Source organism: Canis lupus, chromosome 23 (assembly GCF_011100685.1).
Source record: "Canis lupus familiaris isolate Mischka breed German Shepherd chromosome 23, alternate assembly UU_Cfam_GSD_1.0, whole genome shotgun sequence".
In the NCBI taxonomy this organism is placed as follows: domain Eukaryota; kingdom Metazoa; phylum Chordata; class Mammalia; order Carnivora; family Canidae; genus Canis; species Canis lupus.
This window is the reverse complement of record NC_049244.1, coordinates 39,544,153-39,564,703: the sequence shown is the minus strand read 5'-3', so window position 1 is coordinate 39,564,703 and position 20,551 is coordinate 39,544,153. Positions and strand designations below refer to the sequence as shown.

At 37.5% G+C, this 20,551-nt stretch overlaps 1 protein-coding gene and 1 pseudogene across 3 annotated transcripts in view; both read left to right on the top strand.

Moving 5' to 3' along the window:
• Window positions 1-20,551, top strand: part of SLC9A9 (solute carrier family 9 member A9) — a 538,349-nt gene that overhangs the window by 324,130 nt on the left and 193,668 nt on the right. For all 3 annotated transcript variants that reach the window (XM_038571125.1, XM_038571123.1, XM_038571124.1), the window contains exon 12: window positions 14,629-14,782. In XM_038571125.1, coding sequence (XP_038427053.1) covers window positions 14,629-14,782 — 154 coding nt within the window. The remainder of the gene's footprint in view (window positions 1-14,628; window positions 14,783-20,551) is intronic.
• LOC119865410 lies at window positions 2,858-3,341 on the top strand (annotated as a pseudogene).

Sequence of the window (20,551 nt, the reverse complement as noted above, 5' to 3'; positions counted from 1 at the left end):
ATTCCTGTTCTGTCAGCCCTGGGAACATCTAATCCCAGAATTGGTCCTCTAGGCACCTTTCAGACCAAGTTTACCTGGTTCCACAGATGGGAGCTAAGCAATAATTTTAAAGAAGGAGATCAACAAAATACACCTTTCATGTTTTATTTTTTTATTTTTTTATTTTTTATTATTATTATTTTTTATTTATTTATGATAGGCACACAGTGAGAGAGAGAGAGAGGCAGAGACACAGGCAGAGGGAGAAGCAGGCTCCATGCACCGGGAGCCTGACGTGGGATTCGATCCCGGATCTCCAGGATCGCGCCCTGGGCCAAAGGCAGGCGCTAAACCGCTGCGCCACCCAGGGATCCCACCTTTCATGTTTTAAATGAAAGAAAATATTTTTCACCTACTCACTAGGCTAAAAACCTTCCCTGAGTGTTGATAACAGTAAACATTGTTAATACTTCAAAAAAGAACCATTTGGATCTGAGAATATTTCTTAGATCTCTGCTTGCTTTGTGTTGGAGGGATGTGTTTTTCAATTAAAAACCCAAGATCTTATTAAAAACCCTGGGACTTTTATGTGGGTCAGATTATTTGAATCAAGATCAGGCTAACTCTAACTTCAGCTTGGGAAAAGACTTCTTTCAATGTATATACAAAGATTATTTGAGAGTCTGAGCCCCTTAAGCAACAGGCTTTTTTCTACCTTTCCTCTTCCCTTCTTTATAATTCCTGAAAGAGACAGTCTGGATGATGCCATCATACAATCAAGCATTCCTACCCCTTTGCAGCTCCCTCACCCAGAGTCCAATGTTCCCTCATCCTCCCATACTATACACCCTTCTTGCCCTGGGCACATTTTGCGAAATTAATTGGGCCACTAAATAGCTAATGCAGCAGAGCCACAGAATGTTTTCTTCATTAGAGATGAATTTCCACTGAGTCCTCATCTCTCACTGTTGTCTGGGGTAGGCATTGTGAGCAAAGTGGACAACTGGAGTAGATCTTCAGAGATCTTCAAATGCAAAAGAGTTAACCGCTTCTGCGGGAAATGTATCAAGCTATCACAGCAGAAATCACCTTAAATAATGAAAAAACACGTGCACCATCGTTGTGACAAAGCAGACCAGCAGAGTAGGCCCATATGAACTGCAGATCCCATTAAGTCCTCATAGTTTCAAATGCGGAGAAAAGTTTATATGGTTATGATAAATTCAGAACATCTGAGAACTAGCTTAGACTTGTGGCCAAGCCCATAGAGTTGTTTTCTCTTATCATTAGGTCAAAACATTATCATTCTTCACTTTGCTCCAAAACAAATTTACAGTAAAAATTACTAGCTCTTGCATTTTTAAGCAACAAATTAGATTCTGCTATTTGGCACACCATAATATTTTCTAAATATAAGCTACTGTTTTGGTGAAGTGCAATGAGTTCAGACTTTCAAGCAGGCTCGGCTACATGGAGCTATTTGATTAACTCTCCCTGAATCTCACCTCCCTTGACTGTAAAATGGGGATAATCATGCTTACTTTAGACAGTCAGTATTGAAAACCAAACTAGAAAATATATATAAAATGACTGGCACTGGACTACCACTTAAGAAACACTCAAAGGATGGGAATTTCTATCACTTTCTTTAACCATCACAGATGAGACAGCGCATTAGTGCTTCACAGAGACATGATTTATATAAACTCACAACTGCTCTCCGGAAAACCTCCTATGAGAGACTGAGGTTTTCATTCCAAAAAAGGTTTGACTATCAAATCACTGCCAAGGACACTGTCTGAGGCCAGTGCAAAGTGTTAGTGACATGCCCTTGAAAAACAAGACCCAAGGCCCCAATTTCCCTTCATTTGAGGACAGTCATTGACATTCTACTCTTCATTCTAGCAGTGACTCACTCCCGGCACTAAACACATAAATCAAAATGTTATAACTCAAAGTACCAGTTTTTATAAGAAGAATATATTGGAGCCCCCTCTGGAACAAATTGACCCATGCAAAATGTCACAATCAACTTAGACATTTATTGAGTGCGAGAAAGTGGCAAGATCTTGTAGATAACCCAATCATCCTATCTAATGAGATAGTGAAGCCAACAAGAGCATGCCAGCCGCTGAAAGACACTGAGTAATGAAAGGAGACAATCTAGAATGCTTGTCACCTCTCCCTGTTTCAAGGATAAGGTTGTAGGATACAGGAAAAGAAATAATTTTATCATTTAATTCAGGAACTTTCTGTGTACATTTCAGTTTTTCAGTATGTCCAGAATGTCAGAGATATCACAAATATCTGATTGATAATTTTAACCAAATTAACTTGTCCATTGAGGCAAATGGGCTACATTAATTTTCCCCATTTTCTGCCTGAATTTTCTTACCGCTTGCTTGTTTTGGCGTTATGTAGACATAGCCTTAGAAAACTATCAACACACATAAACGGAGTTCAAAAAAATAAGTCTGTCTATGCCAGACACCAATCTCTCTAATTCTGCCCTCAGGTTCTATGGATAGAGTTCAAAAGAAGTCAATAAGATTGACTCAAGTAAGTTATATGTGCAAATGAGCAAGAAGCAGTTACTTTTTAAAATGCCTGTACTAAATTTCTATACAGCCATTAAGTGATTTAGGAATTTTCAGCATTAGTTTTATGTATTGGAGAGGTTCAAATGCTGTTCAGGTCCTTCATAGATAGACCAAACTTCTAGGAATAGGGCTGGGTGTCATCCCCACTGCCCTGCCTCCCCCTGGTTTTGCCTGGAAGCTCTTTCTTCCAAAAGCACTGGAAACTATTTTAGAGACCCATAGTTCCACATAAGAAGTAGACACCAGGTGGGCCGCCAGGGTCGATGAAGGATCTCAAGATGGCTGGGCGAAAACTTGTTCTAAAAACCATTGACTAGGTAGCTTTTGGGGAGATCATACCCCGAAACCAGAAAGCCATTGCCAGCTCCCTGAAATCCTGGAATGAGATGCTTACCTCCAGATTGGCTACTCTTCCTGAGAAACCACCTGCTATTGACTGGGTTTACTACAAGGCCAATGTGGCAAAGGCTGGCTTGGTAGATGACTTTGAGAAGAAGTTTAATGCCCTGAAGTTTCCTGTGCCAGAAGATAAATACACTGTCCAGGTGGATGCTGAGGAAAAAGAAGATGTGAAAAGCTGTGCTGAGTTTTTGTCCCTCTCTAAAGGCCAGGATTGAAGAATATGAAAAAGAGCTGGAGAAGATGAAGAACATAATTCCATTTGATCAGATGACCATTGAGGACCTGAATGAAGTCTTCCCAGAAACCAAATTAGACAAGAAGTATCCCTATTGGCCTCACAAGCCAATTGAAAATTTATAAACTTGAGTTGAGGAGAAAACCCTGATCCTTATATTGTAAATGTTGGACATTAAAAATAATGATATGGTAAAAAAAAAAAAAAAAGAAGAAGAAGAAGTAGACACCAGGATAGGTGCCCTGCCTATGAATGACAGCCTTGCCCTCCCTTTACAAGACCCTCATCCTACTCACCACCCACTTTCCTTAGAGCCTGAAGAGTGTCACTGGACTTTCTGGAGATGTTCTTCAAATTCTGCAAGTAAACACGGGAGCATGCATGTTAACAGGTATTTTTAAATGCATGCCCTCTAGGACGATTGTGTGCCATCCTTTCTCAACAGATTTCTTCCTTCTGATTGTTTTCAATTGTTTTTTTCCTGGCAGGAAGCTAATTTTGGCTGCATGAGGAAATGGGAATTCTGACTGGAGAGTCTAGAACAGGTCATTTTAGATTAGACTGATGCTGAGAACAGGGAGAAGAGAGAGAAGAGAGAAGGAGGGAGAGAGAGTGAGAGAGAGTGCAGGAAGAGTAGGGAGCAAAAGGCAAAATAACTATTTCAAAATGTTGTCTCAGATTGATCTCTGCCTAGGAAAGGGAAAGAAGATTTTCTTCTTTGCATTTTTCCTTAAAACTCAAATTTAAGATAACCATGATGTTTTTTTAAATCTTTGTTATGAGTTAAATATTCAATAGAGGGAATGAAACAGATTGAATAACCAGCCATGGAATTTACCGTGTAACCTTGGCCACTCCATCCCTTCCAGCCCCTATTTTCTCTCCTATTAGAGAAGTATTCTGTGATTCTATAGGGACTTGTAGTGGGGAGAGGGTGGGGTAGGTAGATGTAGAGAGCTTTAGGATTAAGCTAAACTGCTGAAACACAGAAGCTCCCAAAATTCAGTGGTTGAACCACAACAAGTAAATCCTCTCTGGCTCGTATTAACATGGAATCAGGGGAAAAGATGCTTCTCCTCTAGATACGTGATTCAGATATCACGGGGGTCTTTCCATATTGTGATATCATAAGTCCCTAAGTCAAGGGTTCTAAATGTGCGGTCCCTGGACCAGCAGTATCAGCTCCACCTGGGAACCTATTTAAAAATGCAGATTCTTGAGCTCCACCACAGATCTACTGAATTAGACACTGGGGATGAAGCTCAGCAATCTGAGGTTGAACAAGTCCTCCAACTGATTCTGATGCAGCTAAAGTATGGGAACCACTGCTCATTGAGATTTATAACCAGCCAGCATAAGGGGAAGGAGAGACTGGGATAGGAACAGCTGCTTCTTAAAAGCCTTGGCCCAGGAATGACATCTATCACTTCTGCTTTCATTTCACTAGTAAGAAGTAGCCATCAGGCTATACTTAGCTGCAAGAGATGCTAAGAAATGTAGTCTATGCAATTAGAGGAGCATACCATGGATGATAAGAATAGATGACAGATAGCCATCTTTGCCAACATAGCCCTCCGTAAGAGGAACATTATCACCATTTATAATATCGCTTCTATGGGAAAAAGCAATCCAGCATCGACACTAGGGTTTCTCAACCCCAGAAACCATTGACATTTGGGGCGAGTTCATTCTTTTTTGGAGGGGCTGTCTTGTACATTGCAGAATGTTTAGCAGTACCCCTGATCTCTACCCACGAAATTAAGAGTAGTGTCTCCTGTCCCCTAGTTGTAGACAAACACAAATGTCTCCAGACATTGCCAAATATTCCCTGGGGGGATAAAATCACCCAACTTGAAAACCACTGGTTTATACAGAAAACCCGAGTTGGCTTTTGGAATGCAACCTGGCCATAAGTTGGATACTATTCATCGAATATTGACTTTCTTCTGATCTCTGTTAGCCTTTCTTTTGAAACTCTCTGTTGAAGATTTCAGCTAGTGGCAAGGATTATTCCGCAGTTTACTACCACATCCAATTTACCTACATAAAAATAAACTTCCAAAGCCAGAGGCATCTATGCATGTTGACTCAGAGCTGTGACAGAGCTAATCCTATTTACAGTACCCTTCCTGGCTGCCCAAGGCATCCAAAAAACAAACTTCATTTTATGCAAAAATATACCAAAGTCATGTTGCATTCTTTCTCAGTGGCCTTAAGTTTAAATGATTCAAGTTCAGGAAGAGAGATGAAGGAAAGAAAGTTCTGCTTGTCTAATACAGACAGTTTCAAAAAAAAAAAAAAACTAAATTTATTTTTGAATTCAGAAGACATTTCCACTAAAACAATCTGTTGGCATCACTTCCATGTGATAAAATCATGTTGAACTGAAAATGGAACCATGTAGCAAGGTTGTACTATCCTGGAAAATGTAGTTTGAAACCAGACTGACATTTTTGCTGAAAGTAGTTACCCTTTGCAAGGTCACGGAACTTCAGCAAGGTTAAAAGCAATACATAATTCAATTGTAGATCCAAACTAGGTTTTGATTTATCAGATTATTGATGAGAGTGTATTAAATCTTTGAAGTCAACTCCCTCACAGTACTTGAAATGAAAAGAAAGAGAGGATTGCAATTGATTATATCCCAAATGGAAAGAGAGTCAGCAAAATAACTTAAGAGACATTTCTTTTAAGGAATGGGTCAGTTTCTCAGGGACATTTCTGCATCCCTGTCCATCTACTGTCATTTTCTTTTGGATTCCAGTTGTGTTTCATATGCAAAACATGACCTTTCCGTCATCTGTTCGTTCATGTATTCATTGAATACTGGAGTGCCTACTCTCCAGGAGTAGCACTGGATATGCTCTCACTGACCTTGCTTTCTTGTGAAGGGATACAAATCTTAAAGATTAAAAAAAGTGATAATTTCTGATGTTGGTAAGTGCATAAAAGATATACAAAAAAGACCTGGCTGAAAGTGGAGGGAATTTAGGTAGCATGGTCAGACCAGTCTTTCTGAGGACTGAAATAAGGAGGAACAGCCAAGGGGCAGACTAGGAGGAGATTGGAGGTGGGAGAAGCAGCAAATACAAAGGCCTTGAGGCAAGAACAGACTTGGTTTAAAATAAACTTTATCTTCCTACACTCTCAAGCTCCAAATTCCTTTCCCGTCTTCCCACTCTCTCCAGTAAAAAGACTCTAACCTCTTCACTGAACTCCAGACTCTTAGATATAACTACCCACTCAATCTTTTCATTTGGAAAACCAATAGGCATCTTGGATTTCACATGTACACCAAACATGCTCTTTCCCCAGTTTTCCCCAGTTCTTCCAATGGTTTGGCCTTAAGCTTTTGGAGTTCTCTCTCTCTTTTCACACCCTTCATCCAACCCATCAGCAAATACTGTCAACCTCTGAGATTTTTCCAGTGTCTATCATGCTACCACTCTAGTCTGATTCTCTTTTACTTCTTATCCAGACTAATGCAGCAGCCTCCTCACTGACCTCCTACCTCCAGCCTGGGAATCAGTTTTTTATAGCAGAGCCAGTGTGATGCTTTTAAGCATAGAGTAGATCATATCACTACCCTGCCAAAAACCTTCCTTAAGTTTTCCATCTCAAAATAAAATTCAAAAGCCTTGCTGTTCAAGAGCCCAATGTAATCTGGCTCTGCTACGTCTTTGGCATTATCTCTTTCCACTCCCTGCCCCCTGCCACATTCATTCCATTCCAGCCATGCCAACCTCTTTGCAGCTATTTGAACATGCCAGACATATCCTTACCTCAGGGACTTTGCATCTACTGTTCCAGAAGGCTGGAATGCTTTTCTTCCAGATATCTACATGGTCTCTCCTCATTCTATTAGAGTCTCTGCTCAAATGCCACCTGGCCAGAGTGGCTTTCCTAACCACCCTAAACACCTCATATATATATATATATATATATATATATATATATATATATATATATATATATATAGTTTCCAAATAATGTGGAAGTTCTTTTAAGACAGAGACTATCTCTTATTTACTACTATCCCCTGGAGCCTGAATGAATGAAAGGATGAATGAATGAATGAATGAATGAATGAATATATGAATAACACCACCTCATATCTAGAGAACCAGAAACCTCTGCAGTTGTTCAATTTAAAAACATTTACTAAGTTTTATGTTTCAGGTACTACAAGTGTAAGGAAGATGTAATTCCAACCTTTAAAAGATTAAGAATTGAGGGTAAATAGCAGATTAAATTAAACTACTGATTCTTTTCAGAATATCATTTACTGATGAAAGCAGCATGACAATATGTTTTATGGGATTTCTAAGAATGAGAGAACAATGTGGACTGGAGTATTCTAGGAAAACTTCATGGGGGTAGAATATAGGCAGAAAGGAGTGAAAGGGTTAACAGTGGAGTCATAGCACAGAGCTAAGGACAGCAATTGTTTATGGAAGAGGGAAGACCATCTTGTTGATATGAAAAGTACTCAGTGGAGAAGAGGAGGTAAATGGGAAAAATGGGGTAAGGTTCTGATTGAAAGGTTTCTATGGGCTGTAGGAAACCACTTATGGTTGCTAGGTCAGATAAGAACCTGATAAAGCTAGGTTGCAAGGAAACTGTTCAGAGGAATATGGATAGTCTGGAAAGAGGAGAGGATGAAGGCTGTGAGGCCAACATACCAGAGTGCTGGCCAGCAGCATATCAGGGTGTAAGGTAATGGGCCTTGGACCAAGGCAGTATAGTGGAAAATGAGAGGAGCCTGAGCCATCATATAACCCACTCTCTGCTAAATCTAAATATCTAGATTCAGGACACTAGCATCAATAGCTACATATATTTTAAAGTTCCAAACTGATTCTGATGTGTACTTCCAATTAAAGACCATAAGTCTAATCTTAAAATCTCCATCCAGATATGAGACAACATAGATCCAGATGAGTCAACCTGCTTATGATCATGCAACCTATTAGGAACAGGCCTGAGAACAGATCCTGGGTCCCTTGACTCTCAATATAAGGGTTTCAATAAATAATAAAAAGGCAGAAGCTGAACTTGGAGAAACAATTACTCAATCATGTCATTGAACTAGATGGTATTAAGGATTAACTATATGTAATCAGGAATGGAAGAATCAGAACATTTATGCATTCACTGATCAACAAATATTTATTGAGCACCTATTATGTGCTTGGCATTGCTGTAGGCATTGTGGATAAACAACAACTAGCAACAGTAATTGCAGTGTAATGTCCTAAGTCCCCTGATAAGGCAAGCACAGGTTGTACTAGGCATATAAATTAGCCCAACCCAGGCCCAGACTTCAAAGGGGACTTCATAGAGAAATCGATGGTTCAGTTGAGCTCTGAAGATCGGTTGGAATTAGATGAAATTTGGAGGAGAGTTATAAAAAGAAAGAACTGGAGACAGGATGGGAGAAGATGACTCAAGCCTAGGAAACCATGTAAGCAAAGACTTCTTTTACCTCACCACTGATTTCAGCTCCTTAAACATTGCATATCTGTTGACAGTCGTCATAATTTGGAACCTCATGAAGGTTAGCCATCTTTTCTTTTCCATCAGACTATACATGCAAAGTATACACTTCACACCTCTAATATACCTTATCCCCACTTACCTGTTAAGAAAGTCATTTTTGTAGGACCATGAGCCCTGGAATAAAGAAGCCTAAACTTCCTCATTACTGCACTTACCCACTGTGTCTTGGGTAATGTGTAGCCCACAGTGAGTGCTCAATAAATGTTTAGTTTTCAACTGTTGCTTTGCACCTTCAGTAAAAATGCCCTAAGGAGTACTTACCTTCCTGTGATTTAAGTGTAGCTGTATTTGACCTTCAACCATTCAGAATACATTTGCAAATTTATAGCAGATTAAGTTTCACTTTTGCTCTTTAAAGATAAACAGGAAGCTGCACAGTTTCTGCAGCAGGGGTCCTTGCTAGAAAGCTTTCTTTGGTTGATAGTCTTCTATTGTTATGAATAGAACATCAACATAATTAACATAAGAATCCCTTAGAGGCCAATTTTAAAAGAAACCACATTTAATTGCAGGTAATTCTTTTATTCCCCAAGATGATGCTAACTCTCCAACTGAGTATGGAAAATATGTCATATCTCTGCAAAGTAAACCCATCTCAAAAGAAATGGTATAGTCTATCAACCCCCAAAAGCATAAAATCATTTCCATTAGTTGACTAAAATAAGGAGAAAAAAAAAAAAAGGTAAATCCGAAGGCTCAACATACCCATAAAACGAAACAATACACAAGCTTTGACAATGAGTTCTGGATTTCTTGAGTTTCCAAGCAAAATGGATGTGTTTTTGGAGATAGTGTTTGCTGAAAGAAACTTCTAAGTCATATCTAGTATTTTGCTTGTAGCTGAAGGAACTTATTTCAATCCTAAACCCCTCTGTTTTCCAAATGCATGTTAAATAGATAGGATAGGTGAGCACAGAATCTCCACAAAGCAGATGAACTGAATTGTGTCTCTTGACATTTTTATGTTGAAGTTCTAACCCCAACATGATGGTATTTGGAGATGGGGTTTTGGGGGAGATAATTAAGTTTTGATGATGTTATTGATGTGGGAAAGATGTTGGAGTTTGGGGCCAATGGCCAAGAAAAAAATTCTTGAGACATCTTTGGTGGAAAAGGTGGTTTTATTAACGGAGACGGAGGACGACACGGAGACAGGACCCGTGGGCAGAAAGAGCTGCACTGGAGTCATGAGGAGTAGCAATTACATACTTTGAAGTTGGGAGGGGGTTAGGGATAGCCTCTAAGGAATTTTAGAAGCAAAGTTTCCAGAACTTTGAAGGGACTAGCTATGGTTGGGAAAAGGTTGTTTATTCCTGTCCAATAAAATCTGAGTCATGAGAATCTTTATATGTGTATCCCTGGGTCATGTACTTGGAGGATGACTGCCAACATATACATTGGGGAGTAAAGATAAAGGATGTTTCCAAAGGAATTTTTATAAGTTAAAGTAGGATCCTGGGGGTCAGGCTAAGATTGCCTTTTGCCCCTAGCAAAGCATTAACATCGAGGCAGCTGAGTTCCTAGAGGAATGTCACTCTGCCTGTTTCAAAGACTTGTCAGTGGGCTATAAGTAAGGAAATTTAATTTTTCTTTTGCCTTTGTTTCCCACACCATTATGAGGGTGGGACCCCTATGATGGCATTGCTGCCCTGGTAAGAAGAAACACCATATGGAGCTTGCTTTCAGAAGGTGGGCTTCTGAAAGCCAGGAAAAGTGCTCTCATCAGAACCCAACTACACTGACACTCTGATCATGGATATGCCAGCCTCCAGAACTGTGAGAAATATATTTTTATTGTTGCAACTACCCAGTCTATGGTATTTCACTATGGCAACCCATATGGTATTTTGTTATGGTAGACTAAGACACGTATATGTATTGAATGAAGCAATGAATGACCACTGATTGACAATTATGTAGGCTCCAAATGTGTAATAAATAACTTTGAAATCATAAAGGATGGAATATAGGCATTAGTTCTTATCTGGGGTTCTAAAATAGCTTCACTTTGTCCACTTAGCAACCTCAACTGTCTCAGTTCCATGTTTCCCATGGTGCCAACCTATCTCACAAGTGGCATATGCCATATGTGCCACATGTGACCAGGGCTACAGACAAATGATCCCTTCTCTAAAAGCATCCTGTTTCTGTGGTTTTTCAGATGATTGTTCTATGGAGAATGTATCCTCTTGTCAACATTTTGGAGTTTGGCCCTTTTAGCAGACTTCCCAACCTGCTACAAGTAAAAGGTGGTGGCTGAACTTTTCCTTTTTTTTTTTTTTTTTTTTTTTTTTCATCTTCAAAGATCTTTACATTGCATCTCCTGTAGAAAATCAAGTTTTATATATGAAATATATATTTCATAAAAGTCAAAATAACAGCTATCTTTTGAGTATAGTTTTAAACCAAGAACTGTTCTTGTATAGACAATTGAGCTTTAAGAACCTAGTTATGCTAGTTTAATATAATAATACATCATCAAACATATTTAGAAAAAAAATGACTGTATACTTTCTTGCCCTTGATATCTAATGTGAAAGAATTTACAATAAGCATGATAGAACTACTTTTTCTTTTATTCTAGTCTAGTCTCTTCTTTCTCAGAAAAACTCAGAGTAGAAACACACATATTCAATAAAATAAGAAATACATAGTCTCATCTCTTAATACTTCTAATACTCACCACCTAATTTGGAGTGATGCTGCTTTATGAACATTTCTAGCAATGCAAGCTTGAGGAAAAGAGAAAATGAAAACATCACCTTCTATCTCCAATCTTGTACTGTGATACTGCTCGGAGCTTTACCTTGACCTATAAATTCTCTCCTCTGCTACCCAAAGTCTGTTGCAAGATTGTTTCTTTTAGTTTCTGTTCCCTAATGACACCATTTGTACTTCCAGGAGAGAACATTATTAAAATATTTCCCAGTATTAAGAGTTATTAATATCCCCACTCTTTTGTTCCTAGCTGGGCCTGAATGTATGAAAATCTCTGATGGGGGACTTTTCTTGAGTACAGTCATCTCTAGTGTTCAGAATTTCTGATGTATAAGAATTTTTTTATATTAGTATCTACTTCAAATGTTACCTTCCTTATCTTAAGGCCATTTCCTTGTCTACATGGAAATTTAGAATAATTTCCTTCTTCCATTACATTTTGTTCCTTCAAGGTATTTTATAATCAGAGTGCATGTTCCTCTTTCTGAAGCTTCCTTGTTTCGTGCAAAATATATTAAGTCTCCCTAGCCTAATCCTCTCGATCTTGTGTTATGCCATTTTTCTCTTGTATATTGGTGGCATGGAGGTAAGAAAGAACATTATATCTAAGTCAAGAACCCAGGTTATAGTTTTCATCCTACCTGTGTCCGATTTCTAAAATTCTTTTAATGTATGAATAAAGATTTAGAAATTTAGATATAGTAAATATTATAAAACGTGGAATACTGAAATCTTACGTACATGATTCAAACTTTCTTATAAAAATAACCAAATCCCTACTTCTTTGACTTTTTCTTACTGTCATTATAAATGGTTATTTGCCCTGTTATCTGATATCACAGGGCCCGTAAATGTCTTATAAGTCTTGCGTTACCCAAAAGAGATCTTCCATTTTAACTTTTTTACTTTACTATTTGTGCTTTTATTTATTCTTCTTCAAAGTCTTCAACTCTGTTCTATTCATGTCATCACACTTTGATTTGAAGTTTTAATGTACCTCCTCTTGCAAATACATTTAATGTGGATTCATAAAAATTCACTTAGCATATTGTTGTTAAAGAAGAAAAAAACAAGAAAAAAAGCAGGTTTAATAGATAGTTTAGATTATAGACTTTATAATAGTATGTACTCAGGCTAGAATAGTTCTTAAATGTTATTTAATTATTTATTAATTTCAATGGCCCATAAGCTTGGTTTTCCTTATTGTCTGACACATTTGATTTTTTAAAAGTAATTTGCCCAGAAAGATTTTTTGTAGCTATACACAGTATTATTCTTAAATTTTGTGGAAGGTCAAAAGACCTAGAATAGTTAAAATAATTCTGAGAACAAAATATAAGAATCATTCTATCCAATATTAAAGGCTACTATATATCTACAGTAATCAACACAGAGTACTATTAGTTGAGGGACAGACACATAGATAAATGGAATAGAATAGAGAACCCAGGAATAGATCCGTACAAATATACCCAACTGATTTCTGACAAAGTTGCAAAATCAATTCAATTAAAAAAGTAAATATCCATCGGCAAAAAAAAAAAAAAAAAAAAAAAAAGAATCTCAACCTAAAATTCACACTTTATACAAAAATTAATTCAAATGATCAGGGACTAAAATGTAAAATGTAAAGCTATACAACTTTTAGAAATAAAATTTAAAAACATAGGGGAAAATCTTTGGCACCTAGAGCCAAGTGAAGTATTCTTGGACTTGACTTCAAACACATGATTCATAAAAGGAAAAATCAAAAGATTAGACTTCATCAATACAAAGCTACAAAATGGGAGGACATATTTGCAAACTATATATACAACAAAGGATATTATCTAGAATATATAAAGAACTCTCAAACTCAATAACCAAAAATCCAGTAATTCAATTAGAACATGAGACTTTTTTTTAAAAGAATGTAAAGAAAAAATAGAAAATGAGATAAAGACATGAGGAGCCATTTCAACCAAGAAGGTATAAAGAAAATAAATAAGCCCATTAAAGAATGTTCAACACCATCAGTTATTAGAAAAATGCAAATTAAGGCCTCCACATTGGGTGTGGAGCCTACTTTAAAAAGTAAATAAAGAAAAGAAAGAAACATGCAAATTAAAACCACAATGACACCTACCAGAATGTCTAAAATAAAAATAGTGACAACATTAAATGCAGGTAAGGATGCAGAGAAATTAAATGACTTCTATATTCTTGGTAAGAATATAATGGCATCTAGCCACTCCTGCAAACAGTTTGGTAATTTCTTTTAAAAATATGCAATCAATGATTATACTCCTGGGCATTTACCACAGAGAAGTGAAAACGTATACCTATAAACACAGCAGGCTTTTTTTTAATAGCCATAAAACTGCCCAGATATCCTTCAACAGATAGATAGTTAAACAAACTGTGGAGCATCCATACAGTGGAATACTACTCAACAATAAAAAAAGATAAACTATTGATACATTCAGCAACCTGGATGAACAGCCAGGGAATTATTCTGAGTGTAAAAGGCCAATTCCAAAAAATTACATGCTGCATGATTCCATTTGATTCTTGAACTGGCAAAGTTATAGAAATGGTGAATTGATTACTGGTTGCCAGAAATTAAGGAAGGGATATGTGTGAAGGAAGTAGATATGGTCATAAAAGTGCAACATGAGGAACTTTGGTGATGATGGGAATGTACTGGATCCTGACTGTATCAATATCAGAATTCTGGCTGTGATATTATACTAATTTTGAAAGATGCTATTACTGGGGGGCAAGTGGGCAAGGGCATGCAATAAGTATATTATTTCTCACAATAGCATGTGAGTCTATAATTATCTCAAAAGGTTAATTTAAAAAAGTAATTGTGGGGGCACCTGGGTGGCTCAGTGGTTGAGCATCTACCTTTGGCTCAGGGCGTGATCCTGGGGTCCTGGGGTCGAGTCCCACATCAGGCTCCGTGCATGGAGCCTGCTTCTCCCTCTGCCTGTGTCTCTGTGTGTCTCTCATGAATGAATAAATAAATAAAATATTTTTTTTAAAAAAGTAATTGTGTTTGTTAGAAAATTATAAAGATGAATACAGGAAAATGAGAATGAGATTCATGCAGATATTCACTTTCTCTTATTCCCTCTTGATTTTTCCTGTAAGGTTTGCGAGGAGCAATAGCATTTGCCCTAGCTATTCGGGACACAGAATCTCAGCCCAAACAAATGATGTTTACCACCACACTGCTCCTCGTGTTCTTCACAGTCTGGGTGTTTGGAGGAGGAACGACCCCCATGCTGACTTGGCTTCAGATCAGGTGAGTGACACTATTTAACAAAGGATATCATTACAAGTCTTTGCTACACTGTTTCATTTCTGGTGTTGCTGATTTGGTCAAGGGTACCATTTGGTCAAGGGTACAATGACTGGTCTATGCATTAACTTTCCCTGGGGTGAAGTTGACTTTCATTCACACGGTGAAACAGTCTGTCCTCTCCTAGACCTATCACCAAATGAACTGACTTTTCCAAGAGTCCTAGAAATCTCAGAGTGCTGTTTACAGTCTGTCTCTAGAAATAAATTTATGTATCTATGAATTTCCCCATCCAAAAATACTTATGGAATACAAGTAATATGTCCTGGAGTTTACAAAAATGAGAAACACACAGGTCTTGTCCTCAAGATACAATTCAACGGGATTTATACAAAAAAAAAAAGCTGTAATATCATGGAGAAAGTAAATTCGTTTTGTTTTTAATTCCTTATAGCATTTGGGATAGAATTAGGGACAAATGAGATCCTTAAATATATTTGATTAGCGAACCATATGTTTAGCCAGAAGGATCCTATAGACATAGGTTAAACAGTTTCTCAAGGGAAAAGGCAATGAAGCTTCAGTCAGGGGCCCTCCAAGAAATGCCTGGAAGATGATTGTCATAAATCTAAAGTATATAGATAGTGGATAGTGGTATCCATTGATTTTAAATATGTATGTATGATGTATTTATGTAATTATATATTTAAATATGTGTTGTGTTTAGGGAAAGGGCCTGACAGGGTTCTAGTATAATAGGCAAAGTGGAAATTTGACAAAAATGGATAGCTTGTGCCAATTGTAAAAATCGGTGAATCTATTTTAAAATGTTCTTGCCTTTATTTAAGTATATTTTTGACCTGGGTTCTCATTTTCATATCCCTAAATGTAACAGTGCTTCAGGTAAATCACATTTTATCTCTCGATGCCATACATCTTGATGATCGTGCAGCTAGCTCCTCCCTGGTCTCCACCCAATCTCTGTAAGACAAGTCCATACCCATCATATCTAACAGGAAAAGATCCATCTGACTGGAAAATGACTTCCAGAAAGATTCAGACAAGGATTCTTATTCCAGTACCAAAACAGTGCCTAGGACATAGTAGGATTAAATAAATAATTGCTATATAAAACATTAAATGAATAAACCACAAGGTAAATTGCTTTTTGTTAAGCACTTACTGATCATTTTCTATCCATCTGACAAAGAAGAAGCAGAAACAAGACTCAAAACTTTAGTACAAGAGAGCTTATGCTTAAACTGGGCCAAGTGGCCATGCATACATTTAACCAAATTCAAGGAAATAAAAAACTTCTTGAAGTACTGTGAATATCGCTAACCACATTAAAAGACTTTGACCAAAGGTGAATGGAGAGTGTTTTTGAAATGCTTGTTGAATTGTTTTCTAGGCATATAAATGTGACCTGTAATTTCCTTCACAGTAGTAGCTACTTGTAAGTTCCAATGGATGAGCACACATATTGCATTAAACTCTACAACACCAGGTCCCCTGTGAAGTGTTAGCAAGATAGTGGTGTGTTCAAGTTTCTGGAAAATAAATTTCAGTAGGGAGATCCATGCATGGAAATATTAGGGCTTGGAAAACAAAAGTTACAGGATCCTAATCCCTACAAAATAAAAGAATTAAGTACCCTATCAGGTAAATTAGAGTATTCAGAACATGAAGTAGTGACATCAACATTTTCTGAAGTAAATTCAAATGTAATTTATTTTCTACTGTTGTTTTTCTTCATCCTGAAGCAGTCACCCCCAAATCAATAATATGTTTTGCCCCTAAAGTGTTTACCTAACTCTCCCCTAGTGTTTTCTAATGGTACTATTGATTTCAAATAGATGTCATAGCTTATGCAGTCTCTTGATATCCAAAACAACAAGGAGAGGGGAGTATAACAATGGGGCTTTTGGCAGGTTAGAATGACTATCTAGGTTATATGACAGGGCCTAATAAGGAAGGATAGTAACAATGGCATCCACAGGCAACCAGTCTGGAGGTCAGCCTAGGCCAGCATTATTATGGCCTGCTGAGGGGCAAGGCATGGGGGTTGTCAGGACATGGAGATGCCCCAATGGGAATTAGCTGCAAATGGCCCAACTGACTCAAGGCCAGACTTGGCCACCAGCCAGGAGGGGAGAGCATTAAGGACAGGACCATGATGTATTTAGAGAAAGGGGCTCCATTATAATAGACAAGGTGGAAATCTCAGCTAGGAACTAGTGTGTAAAATCTGGAATTGGCAGAAATCCAGTCAGAGAGATCAGACACCCAGTCATGAAAAAAATCAGAGAAGGAAAACTGAAATTCATAGATATATGAATACCCAGGGCCTAAGAATTTGCATTTCTACCACATTCTAGGCAATACTAATGCTTCTGGTTCCAAGGCTACATCTTGATAACCACCAGTTGAGACTTCCTAACCCCAAATGAAGATAGGGCTAATAATAAATATTACCAGATTTGAATGGAGTTGCCCCAGGGCCAGGCACATCTAAGCCCTCAGTTTAAAATTCTTACACCTCTGCTGGATGGAGGCAGGGGCTAACTCAAGAAGGAAGAGTCACAATGCATTGATTAATGGGAGAGAAATAGAACATAATAGAATAAGCATAAAGAATAGGAATAGGAGTTCCTGGGTGGCTCAGTTGGTTGGGCATCTAACTCTTGATTTTGGCTCAGGTTATGATCTCAGGGTTTCGAGTTTGAGCCTCACATCAGGCTCCAATTTGGGTATGGAGCCTGCTTGGGATTCTCTCTCTCCTTCTCCCTCTACCCCTCTCCCCCCTAAAATAAGAAAAATAAATTTTAAAAAAAGAATAGAGACATAAGTTAATATGTATATAAGTGTACACACAAACATGACATAAATTTGATTCAACCATGTATGAACAATACCATCATCATATGCTCTACTTCCCTGTCATGTTTTAGAGTGTTATCAAAAAAATCTTCAATTCAATCATAGCTTCTAAATGATAATTGTCCATTATTTTAGACTGTATTTATCAAGGCTTTGCTTGTTTATAGAGCAATACCTCATTTACCAACTTTCATGTCAGACTCCTTCTGTAAAATACTAGAATGTAAGTAAACTGGAGCTTTAATAAAATGACACAAATGGAGAAGCCCAAGAAGCCAGAATGCAAATGTGATATTGAATAAACTCAAACATTCTCACTTGATATATAATTTATTTGTACACTTTACATTCCCTTCCTTTCTTGATTTAATTTTACTTCTCTTTTAAATTATTAGTATTTACTTGAGTTAGTTTTTGCCCCAATAAAACTTGCCACTTAGCCTCGACCTAGCATAGTAGGATGCAGATGAAATGTTTTATGTAAGATAACAACCGATAGTAGTAAGATGAATTGTACTTCAATGGAAATGACTTTAAAACAGCAATGATCTTGTGCTTAGAGAAATTCAGGATGATCTTTACACAATTCAAGTAATCTACACATTTAATGCAATCCCAACCAAAATACCACCAACATTTTTCACAGAGCTAAAACAAACAATTCTAAAATTTGTATGGAACCACAAAATTCAATGTTGATAAAGAAAACCAAAGCTGGAGGCATCACAGTTCTGGATTTGAAGCTGTATTACAAAGCTGTAATCATCAAGACAGCATGGTAGTAGCACAAAAACTGATCAATAGAACAGAATGGAAAACCCAGCAAAGGACCCACAACTGTATGGTCAACTGAGCTTTGACAAAGCAGGAAAAAATATCTAATGGAAAAAAAGTCTGTTCAATAAATGGTTTGAGGGAAAATTGTACAATATGCAAAGGACTGAAACTGGACCACTTTCTTACACCTTACACAAAAATAAATTCAAAATGGATGAAAGACGGAAATTAAATACAGGAATCTATCAAAATCCTAGAGGAGAACACAGGCAGCAACCTCTTTGACATCAGCTGTAGCAACTTCTTACTAGACATGTCTCTGTAAGCAAAGGAAATAAAAGCAAAAATGAACTATTAGGACTTTATCAAGATGAAAAGCTTCTGCACAGCAAAAGAGACAATCAACAAAACTAAAAGGCAACCTATGAAATGAGGGAAGATATTGGCAAATGGCATATCTGATAAAGGGTTAGTATCCAAAATCTATAAAGTACTCAAACTCAACACCCAAAATACAAATAATCCGGTCAAGAAATGGGTAGAAGACACGAATAGACATTTTTCCAAAGAAGACATCCAGAAGTTTAACAGGCACATGAAAAGATGCTCAACATCTCTCACCATCAGGAAAATACAAATCAAAACCAGAATGGATAAAATCAAAAACACAAGGAACAACAAGTATTCACAAAGATACAGAGAAAGAAGAATCCTCTTACACTCTTGGTGGGAATGGAGGCTGGTGAAGCCACTCTGGAAAACAGTATGGAGGTTCCTCAAAATAAAGTTAAAAATAGAACTACCCTATGACCTAGCAATTGTACTGCTAGGTATTTACCCAAAAGATACAAAAGTAGTGATTTAAAGAGACACATGCATCCTCATGTTTATAGCAACACTATCAAAAATAGCCAAATTATGGAAAGATCCCAAATGTCTGTCGACTGATAAATGGATGAAGAAGAGGTGTATATATATGTATATAAGTATACATACTGGAATATTACCCAGCCATCACAAAGAATGAAATCTTGCCATTTGCCACCATGTGGATGAGCTCAAGTATATTATGCCAAGCAAAACAAGTGAGTCAGAGAAAGACAAATACCGTATGATTCCACTCACATGTGAAATTTAAGAAACAAAACAGATGAACATAGGGGAAGGGGGTGGAAAAGAGAGAGGGAGGCAAACCATAAGAGACTCTTAACTATAGAGAACAAACTGAGGGTTGACGGAAGAGAGGTAGGCAGGGGATGAGCTAAATGGATAATAGGCTTTAAGGAGAGCACTTGTAATGAGCATTGGGTGTTATATGTAAGTGAAGAATGACTGAATTCTACCACTGAAATCAATATTACACTATATGTTAACTAATAGAATTTAAATAAGGGGCACCTGGCTCAGTCGGTTAAATGTATGATTCTTGATTTTGGCTTAGCCATGATCTCATGGTTGGGGGACTGAGCCCCACACTGGGCTCTGCACCAGGCGTGGAGCCTGCTTAGGATTCCCTCTCTCTCCCTCTGCCCCTCCTCCTGCTCTTACAATAAATAAACAAACAAACAAACAAACAAAACCGAAACAAAAATAAATAAAATAAATTCTGTTAAGCTTTGTCTTAAGCGCATTCAAATTTCTTGTCCTCAAGCTATTTTATTTTGTTTTTAAAAATAATAAAATATTCTTAATGCAGCATTTCAAAAAAAAAAAATCACAGAACTTTGTTTCTTAAAATTCTAGAAAAAAAAGAAAGACTCCTGCAGTATTATTTTGGAGGTTTTTATGTAAAAGAAAGAAGAATGGTTTCTTGATTAGAATCCGGATCTCCTCCCTTCTGTGGAATACATTAATACCGGTGGTAGGAAAAGCCAACCTTCAGTCTCCAAGGATTAGCTTTGCTGTTAGCCAGGAAACAAGAGATCAAGGGTATCAGTCTTCTCCCTACAGAAGCCAGTAAACAGGATTATCCACCAAATGATCACACATGCTTACAAATAAACCTCAAAGATCAACAAGGCAGAGAACTCTCTAGTAGCAGTAACCAATTTGGTTGGTAGCCCCATCCTTGGTTTAGGACAGGGCACCGCATGGAGCTAACCAAGCACATGAGAA